The 9,608-nt window shown below is 35.1% G+C and overlaps 2 protein-coding genes across 2 annotated transcripts; both read left to right on the top strand.

Moving 5' to 3' along the window:
* Nucleotides 1-2,165: 2,165 nt before the first annotated feature.
* LOC114741276 (putative F-box protein At3g17480) lies at nucleotides 2,166-3,056 on the top strand. Its single transcript, XM_028929530.1, has one exon. It carries the CDS (start codon nucleotides 2,166-2,168, stop codon nucleotides 3,054-3,056), a length of 891 nt encoding a protein of 296 aa, XP_028785363.1.
* Nucleotides 3,057-5,258: 2,202 nt separating this feature from the next.
* On the top strand, nucleotides 5,259-7,968 carry LOC114741275 (uncharacterized). The gene is made up of 4 exons (XM_028929529.1): nucleotides 5,259-7,077; nucleotides 7,192-7,396; nucleotides 7,495-7,679; nucleotides 7,772-7,968. Exons 1-4 carry the CDS (start codon nucleotides 5,259-5,261, stop codon nucleotides 7,966-7,968), a joined length of 2,406 nt encoding a protein of 801 aa, XP_028785362.1.
* The last annotated feature ends 1,640 nt before the right edge of the window (nucleotides 7,969-9,608 follow it).

The following is a 9,608-nucleotide window of genomic DNA, read 5'->3' as shown; positions in this document are numbered from 1 at the left end:
TGAGAGAAAAAGTAAATTGAGGTCATATATTTAAGATCAAAATAGAAGTCAATAAGATCTTATATTAAGGATTAGAGGTAGTATCAATACAATGTCAAATATCAAAATGCTCCTAAAGAATGCGGTTCAATATGCTATATCCTATCCATCTATACATCTATATCTGTATTCTATATAACTGCAAAAGTAGAGCAGAGCTGGTAATACGGGTTGGGCCTGCGGGCTCGGGTTGGCGTTTTGCCAGCCCGCCACGGTGCGGGCTACTCTAGCCCACACCGCTTTTGATCCGCTCCGTCACGCACTAGCTCGTTTTTTTTTATATACTTTTTCTTATTTTTAATACATTATATAATATAGTTAGATGATTTTAACCCTCAAATTTTATATGGATATTACCTCATTCATATCATTATATATATAATTAATTAAGCACTTCATATATATGTGTATGGTTATATGAAGAGCACCGTCCATTTTTTATTTTTATATCTATTTGTCGTTACTATACACGGCTTCATGAGATTAGATGAACATGTGATTCTCATATAGTCATACACACACACACATAAAAGATTTACTTAATTAATTTGGATAAAAGAACTAGTTAAATTAATTATTTATAAAAAATATATATGTTAGTTTTTCTTAAATATCTTCTAAAATTATAAATTAATTCTCATGTTTTTCTTATTAGAATCTATTACTCAAGTTTAAAACTCAGAGCTTAATTTCAACATTTCAAACTAGGCTTAACTCATACTAATATAATAAATTTTTAAAAAAAATTAGGCGGGCTGACCCGTATCCGCACCGCCAACCCGTTTTCCCAGGTCTAAAGTAGAGTATCCAACGTCCCAATTGGTGACACGTGTCCAATCACACTACTAACGGATTCTCCAGCCGCCAATCAACCTGATATTTAAACCCAGAATCAACTAAGCCGAAATTAGCAAAGATATCATATTAGAACACGTCCCACATTAATTTGACTCAGTCAAGTTTTTAAATTATTATTATTATATCATGTGACTATTATATAATACTACATCATATCTTTAATATATAAGACTTAATCGATTAATCTGGTGATATTAGTAAAGCTAAATAATAACTTATCTATAGCATATATTATATGATTTTGTTTTGAAATACTTATATGAATTATTAGATTATATATTAGCTTACAAGTTTGATAAATTGGTTTGAAAAAAATAATAAATATAAATATAAATTATCTAGCTTCCTTAATCTCTTACTCAGCTTAGTCTTATATTAAGTATTGGAGTAGTACATAATATAATATACTTGTCTAATCCTAAATACAAGATCTAATTAACTAATTTGAATATATTAATAATATTAGTTAAATTAGTAACGAGACATTTTTTTTTCATAAAATACTCTAAACATCTTTCTTAATTTTTTCATTGATTTTTCTACTTGATTATTGTTAGAAAATAATGATAGGATTAATTTAACAAAAGATTGATATAGATATGAAATAGAGTGCATGTTATAATGCATATGTATTCGGGATTCTTTTAGGCTATAACCTAATCGTATTTAAGTGTCGGTTATTTAACTTCTCATACAGTAAGGACTCAAGACACTTAAATTAATTAATAAATGACATTTGAAGCTAAAATCATTTTTATGATTTTACATTAGTAATTTTCGGCCCTGATTTCGGATTAATATGGAATTTAATTAAAAATTAAATTTAAAGCAATTTAAAAAATGGTTCTACGTATTTATTTAATCATATACCTTAGTCTGTTTAGTTTTCGACCAGTTTTTCCTGTTATTCATATGAGCCGGAAAATCAATTAACTTCAAAATACCTAACAATGCAGCTGAAAGTCCAGTTAATTACGCAGCAATACCTCTGAGAGATGTGTTCTAATCAGGCGAGAGCTATGAAGCAGATAATAATGGAAGGCGACGACCCATATCTTCCCCCAGAAATCATCAGAAACATTCTCAAACGACTCCCGGTAAAACACCTAATTCGATTGCAATGTGTCTGCAAAGATTGGAAATATCTCTTAAAGTTACCATCTTTCATCGAAGAACACCTCCACCACTCCACCCATCAAAACCCTTCTATTCTTGTCGACGGCCTTTCCCCAACTGATATTTTGCAATTATATTTGCTCGATACTGAGATGCAACTCCTTGAAGTTCATAGTGCAAGTCTGATTGATCTCCTGCGGGATGCTACGATCGTCGATTCCAGCAATGGCTTGCTCTGTGTCAGACTCAGTTGTTCATCTCATCCCATCTTATTGTGGAATCCAGCAATGAGGCGGGTCAGAGTGGTGGCTAAAGCTGCTAATTGTTTTGAGGATAAGTATTACAAGTTGGGATTTGGATTCTGTTCAATTGTTAATGATTACAAGATTTTAAGAATTAGTGCTTCTAATGCGCAGGACTGGCAAGGGGAAGTTTATTCAGTAAAGACTGGGCTATGGAAGAAAGTAGAATGTGGTACCTTTGATGGTGTATCTATTTGGTGTAGCAGTATTGTTGCTAATGGAAACATCTTCTGGTTTGGATTTAAGCCAAATGGAGAGAGCAGAGTTCATTTGTTAGTCTCATATAACTTGGCACTAGAAGTGTTTACGTTGATACCATCACCTATTTCATTTCTTAAACCAATAGATTTACTTCTCTCCAGGCTTACTGTTTATGAGAATAAACTTGCTATACTTTCTCACTATACCATTGACTTTGAATCTTCTTTGATTGATTTGTGGGTAATGGAGGAGGAAACGGGTACATCTGACGAAAGATGGGATTGGACTAAGAAATATAGCATCAGCCACCCTTGTTGGTTAGTTCCAAGGACTATTTGGAGGAATAATTTAGTCTGCTATCTTGATATAGTGGCGTTTAGACGAATTAGTGCAAATGATGGAAAAAATGTTGTTTTGGTCAATCTAACTACTAACGAATTTAAGATAGTTGTTATCCACAAATGTGGCATCGGTTATCCTGTTTTGAACTATGTGGAAAGTCTTGTGCCAGTTGAAAATGACTACACTGAAGAGCTTTGATACTAAATCTTGATTATCACATTGTATATTTGCTTTAAGTTGTTTTGCTGGAAAAGAATCTATAATAGTTCATATTAGTTTGTTCCTGTAATGCTTGATGTCCTTTAGAGATTGTATCTTGAATGGTAAATGACTAAGGGAATGTTTGAATAGAACCAAACTATGGTTCTAGAAGTGATTTTACTGTATATGAAATAAATATGTAAAGAAATTTATCTCAATTTGTGAAAAAATACTTTTAAAAAGTATCTCTCCTCATTCCCAAAATATTCTGTGCCATATGTTTGCAGCTTTATGCGACCTACCGATCTAAAATAAATATAGAGTTCAGTTTTCTTTTAAAGATGGAGATATAATTTGGTTTGTGGATCGAACTAGTTTTCCGCCTCCCAACGCATCTGCTTTTTCATTCCATTCAATCTTATTCTCATACCCTTTTCATTTCTTTTTCCTTGCTTTTTGATGCCCACTGCCCAACAACACAAATTTTTGTGTTCAGTGCAAGGTTTTAAGAACCGGACCGGACCGGACGGTCCGACCGGTCCGACCATCGCCCGGTCCACACAACGGCTCGGACAGAGGGTTTGGGCCGCCTGAGTGGTTCATCCGTGTTGGACCGCCTTTTATCCGCTGTTGGGCCAGAAGCCGTTGTTGGGCCGGAAGCCGTTCCGGATTTGTAAAAACCAGACTGGCTGAATGTCATCATAATAAAATAAAAAAAAAGGCCCAAAAACTGCCAAAAGTCCATATATTACATTAAAAAAAAAAAACAAACGACCCCTGTTTGGCTTTTCTGAATTCTGACTTTTTGCTTGGCTGGCCTTTCCGTCGAACGCGAGAGTGGCGAGACCGACTTTGTGAGTTTGAGTGCCCTAAGTCCCCACCGTGCTCCGTCTTCCTCCGTCGTCCTCCACCGTGCTCCGTCGTGCTCTGTTCATACGCGCCATCGTCCACTAGCATTCACGATCAGGTTATTTCTGATTCAGCGTCCGCACGTTCTCGCTTTGAAGGAGCTGGACCGAAAAACTGAAGTCAGAGAAGTGGAGGCTTGAAGGCAGAGGTGATCATAAATTTGAAGTCATCACAATTCAAATCTCTTGGATTCTAAACAGGTAAATCATTCTCTGCTCATTGGATTCTAAATAGGTAAGTCATCTGCTCATTGTATCGGTAATCGGCTGTTTCAAATTTCAATGAACCTATGCTCTGTTTATTTTGCCAAAACCAGAGCCGACTACCAGTAGTGCTGATGGAGAAGATAGCGTTTAATGCTTATATATATATATTGAATAAGCTGTAAGCCTGTAACTATTTGATTTTGACCGATGTATAAGCTTATATATATGTGTGTTGAGTGAGCTCTGAGCTGTGACCGAGGAATCCATGTTAGGATCCATTTTTCTTCGCAGCGAGCTGACCAACTTGTGTTTACTTCAGCTACATCGTGATCTGTCTCCTAAATATGCGTTTAATACAGGTTGAATGTACTGAAGAATATGATAAAACAATTCAGAAGTGTAACTGTCATATACCGTGGGAGGATAATGATTTACATATATATGTTTCCATTTGCATGTAACCAGGAGGATTTTAGTTATAAAAATAAACCGTGGGAGTGTGGGACCTAGCTATGTGCACAGAGTCAAAGAGACAGGGACTTAATATTTTAGTTATCCAATCGAATATGGGGCTGTGGGGGATCTAATGAGGATTGATTATTTATTCTTTTAACTTAAAGAAGCTTGATCTTGATGCCTTGATGATGCCTGATGGGTTATATTTATTTAAAGAAGGCTAGTGGGTAAGTGGGGCCGTGGGGGATCTAATTTGACCAAACCATTCGAATATGGGGCTGTGGGGGATCTAATGAGGATTGATTATTTATTTTTTAACTTAAAGAAGCTTGATCTTGATGCCTTGATGATGCCTGATGGGTTATATTTATTTAAAGAAGGCTAGTGGGTAAGTGGGGCCGTGGGGGATCTAATTTGACCAAAAAAAAAACTAAGTATTAGTTATAGTCCTACACTCTTATATGATCCATAAATTATAATTATATTTCCATGAACTATAATTAATTGTTTAAATAATTGAGTGCTTAAATTCAAAATCCTTTTCTTAATTAACATGCTCTCTAGATATGTTTACTAGTTATAATTAATTGATACTATTGTGTATTTCTTGTATTGTAGAAATTAGAAGATGTCATCCCAACCACAAGAAGTATCTGGTAGTGCTCCATCTACACAATCTGTGAGATCGAAGGCTGATCCTGCATGGGAACATTGTGTTCAAGTAGCTAGCAAAAACTCAAGTGGCAAACCTCGCTTGAGATGTTTGTATTGTGCAAAGGAATTTGGAGGTGGAGGGATACATAGAATGAAACAGCATCTTGCGGGAATAAAAGGAGATATAATAAGTTGTAAAAAAGTTCCGGGTGATGTTCGCTTTCGGTTGGGAGAAAATTTGAAAGAAATTGAAGAGAAGAAAGGTAAGAAACAAGATATATATGAGGAGGACAATCCCTATGGTCCTAGTGTCACACCATTTGAAGGGGATGCTCCAAATTTGCAAGAGGTTCCTCCGACACAGATTCAAACTCCTACTCCAACTTCTTCTCAGCAAAATATTCAAACTTCTGCCTTAAGACCATCTCAAGCTATGAAAAGAAAGCCATCTGCACCAATAGACAAATTCTTTGCCCCAAGGACAAGTCCAGGTGCACAACCGGGAATTAGAAGTGCGTTTGCAGGTAAGGAAGCTGTGCATAGAGCAGACTTAGCTATGGCTAGGTGGCTCTATGATTGTTGTATTCCAATTAATGCTGTTAATTCTCCTTACTTCCAGCCTATGATAGATGCTATTGCAGCTATTGGACCTGGTTATAAAGGGCCATCTTATCATGCTTTTAGAACCAAATTACTACAAGATATGAAAAAGGAGGTTCAATTGTTAGTTGATGAGTGTAGAGGCTTTTGGGCAGAAACTGGTTGCACAATAATGGCTGATGGTTGGCAAGATCAAAGAAATAGGCAATTGATTAATTTTCTTGTTTACTGTCCTAGAGGGATTGTGTTCATTAAGTCTGTTGATGCCTCAGATATTGTGAAGGATGCTCAAACTCTTTGTAACTTATTCTTGGAAATGGTTACATTTGTTGGTGTGGATAATGTGGTTCATTTGGTAACCGATAATGCAGCTAATTATAAAGCTGCTGGGAGGTTATTAACTGACAAGCATCCTTCTATATATTGGTCTCCATGTGCTGCCCATTGCTTAAATTTGATTTTAGCGGACATTGGCAAAATGGCTCTTGTTACTAGTTTGGCATCAAGAGCTTCAAAGGTTTCAAAATTCATTTACAATCATGCATTTTTGCTTGCCTGGCTAAGAAAAAGAGAAGGTTGGAAAGAAATCATCCGTCCAGGACCTACACAGTTTGCTACCACATTTATTGCATTAAAAAGTCTTCTTGATCACAAGCATGATTTACAAGCCCTGGTAACTAGCAAGGCATTTTTAGATTCCAGATACTGTAGAGATCAGAGAGCCAAAGATGTAACATTGATTATATTAGATAACAAGTTCTGGAATGATTGTAAGATTATTGTTGAAGTTGTGAAACCACTTGTTCGGTTGTTGAGAATAGTTGATTCTGATGATAGGCCTTCACTTGGATATATCTATGAGGGTATGTATAGGGCAAGGAAAGCTATCAAGAGTACTTTCATGAACAAAAAAACTTTATACAAGCCTTATACAAGAATTATTAAGAGAAGGTGGGATACACAGCTTCGTCAAGATCTTCACACAGCAGCTTATGTCTTAAATCCTGCTTTTCTTTATGACCAGGCTAACTTTTCTCAAAAGCCAGAGGTTATGAATAGATATCTTACAGTTATAAATAGAAAAGTAGCTTCCAATAAGACCAAGTTTTTGCAAGAAGGCACACAGTACCAAAATAGAAGTGGTAGCTTTAGTCATCCTTTGGCCCTTGAATCTGCAAAATCAATGCGACCTGGTAAAGTTTTATATTTTAATGTTTGATGATAGTTTGATGAGTCATGATTCTTGATTCTTAGGTATTAAGCCTGTGACTTAATCATTTGATGATGTTTTATTTTTGATATGACAGATGAATGGTGGCGATATTTTGGAGGTAGTTGTCCAAATGTGAAAAAGTTGGCTATTCAATTATTAAGCCAAACTGCATCTTCATCAGGTTGTGAAAGGAATTGGAGTGTCTTTGAAAGAATACACTCTAAGAAAAGGAACAGGTTGGAGCATAAAAGGCTGAATGATCTTGTCTTTGTTCATTACAATTTTTGTTTGAGGAATAGGTATATTTTTCTAACTTTTAGACTCTACTTGAATTTATATTTTCCAAACAATTGATTAAATTAATGCTAATACTATGTTATTGTCATTTGTTTTTCAGAGTTGTTAACAAGAACAAAACTTTTGATCCTATTGATTATGAAAGTATTGATAAGATTGAATATTGGATAACTGAAGAAGTTGATTCTCCTCCACTTTCAACATTTCGTGCTGATGAGATCGAAGAAGACATCATTTATGATGATACAACACTACCAATGCCAAATGTTTTCATCAATGAAGAAGGTTAGATGTTTTTTAATCTTTCTATTTTTTTAATTTATATTTTACATTTGACTAATTTCAATAATATGATTGTTGCAAACTATTTTATAAAGATAATTATGAAGAGAGAGGCAATGAGGCTCAAGTTGAGGATAGATGCTTTGACACTGGAGTTGGAGCAGGTGTTGATTTGGGATCATTTTCTCAACAAGACATTGATAGTCACAGTGCAGAGGCTGCAGACCCAGATGCCTTTTTGGAGACTCATGCTTGGCTTAATCAAGATCCTCCAATATTTGACAAGTCATGAAGTCATTTGTCTTAGTGCATTATATTGAGTACTTAGGAGTCATGTAGTGTTAGATTGCTAAGGACTTAAGGAATTTTATTTTGTTAAAACATATATAGTAAACATAATTTTACTATAAATTATGCTAATTATATTTATCATATTATATATATACTATATAACTATTTTTAATTTAATTATTATCTTACCGGTTCGACCGAACGGTCCAACCGTTTGAACCGGTTGAACCATGACCCGTTGCTCTTTCCGGCTCGACTTCCGGTCCGGCTTTTAAAACATTGGTTCAGTGTTTCAATTTCTTCTTCTAGACATTTAATTTTTTTCCTCTCATCATTCGATGGTTTAGACAAGCATGGAATGGGCAGCGTTAGGAGTGTTTAATGAATAATGATAGCTTTCTGGGGATATAGTGCCTCCCTTGCAACCGGAGGATGGGGATTTCTGTAATTATTAAGTTAAAAACTGTAATTATTTAGAAGGATTGAATATTAAAATATAAATTTAAAAATATTACGATATTCCTACCTAAACTCCTATATTCTCTAAAACCACATTCTATAATTTTCTCCTAATTTTATAAAATAATCAAGATTCATTCATGTTAACTCTTGTTACTTTTTAATTGATAAGACCCTTTTCTTTGGGAAAATGACAATAAAATACCACCTGAATTCCAAAAAGACAAATAAGGGACCTGAATAAGCAAAATGACAAATAGGGCACTGGGTACCAATTTGGAATATAGATTTTCGGCCAAAAGACCGAATTGCCCTGATTGTCTCTGAACATTGAGCAGTGTATTCATGCGATAGAGAAAGGGAGAAACTGATTTCCTTCTACGAAACTAAATCCAAGTTCCTGCAGTCACCAAAAAGGATTTTTCGAAATCACGTTGCCGTCGTCGTAGGAGTAGATTGCCATCGCTGAATTTGGTTACCATCGCTAAAATACATTGCCCTGTCTGAAATAACTTGTACCCCTGAAATTGTCGTCGTCGAAGAGGTCGCTGAAGTATTTGAATTATTCATGAGTGAGTAGAAGTTGATGGCGGGATTTGGATTATTCATTTTTGTGGCTGTTTCATGGTGAAATAGGAACAGGATTATTGCATTTGAGGGTTCATATTCAGTATTTGGTGAATGATGAAGCAGAAATCAGAAAATAGTCGCAAGCAATTACGTAATGTAATTGCTGTCATATGTTTGCTGGTTTTTGGTAAATCCCATTCCGTGAATGGTAAATCCCATTCCGTGAATGGTAAATTTTAATATACATGTAGTTAATTATGAAACTTAATAGTTCAATGTTTATTGTGATGTACTTCAGGTGCACGTTCACTGAATGATTTATTTATGCTTACAAGTTGCTCTTCCGGTGAAAACAGGTTTACAAAACCCATTGAAGAAGTGGTCACTTTCACTATAAAAGTTGTAAATCCCATTATGTGTTTTGTAAAATTCAGCGTGAAATTTTATTGGTGGTGAAAAGTAAGTTACTCATCCCCCGAAAATATATTGCAAAATCTATTAACAAAGCGGTCACTTTTATCACAAAAGTTGTAAATCCCAGCATATGTTTTATAAAATTCAACGTGAAATTTTATTGGTTTTTAGAAACAAGTTACCTATCTCCTGAAAACA

This window comes from Neltuma alba, unplaced genomic scaffold (genome assembly GCF_004799145.2).
Source record: "Neltuma alba isolate B1F8T4 unplaced genomic scaffold, ASM479914v2 tig00003342_pilon, whole genome shotgun sequence".
NCBI lineage: Eukaryota > Viridiplantae > Streptophyta > Magnoliopsida > Fabales > Fabaceae > Neltuma > Neltuma alba.
This window is presented reverse-complemented; position numbering and strand designations above follow the sequence as displayed.

Coding starts and splice junctions, on each gene's coding strand:
- LOC114741276 (XM_028929530.1), top strand. CDS start 2,166: ATGCAACTCCTTGAAGTTCATAGTGCAAGTCTGATTGATCTCCTGCGG.
- LOC114741275 (XM_028929529.1), top strand. CDS start 5,259: ATGTCATCCCAACCACAAGAAGTATCTGGTAGTGCTCCATCTACACAA. Junction 7,397..7,494: donor AATTTTTGTTTGAGGAATAG/GTATATTTTTCT, acceptor TTTGTTTTTCAG/AGTTGTTAACAAGAACAAAA. Junction 7,680..7,771: donor TGTTTTCATCAATGAAGAAG/GTTAGATGTTTT, acceptor TATTTTATAAAG/ATAATTATGAAGAGAGAGGC.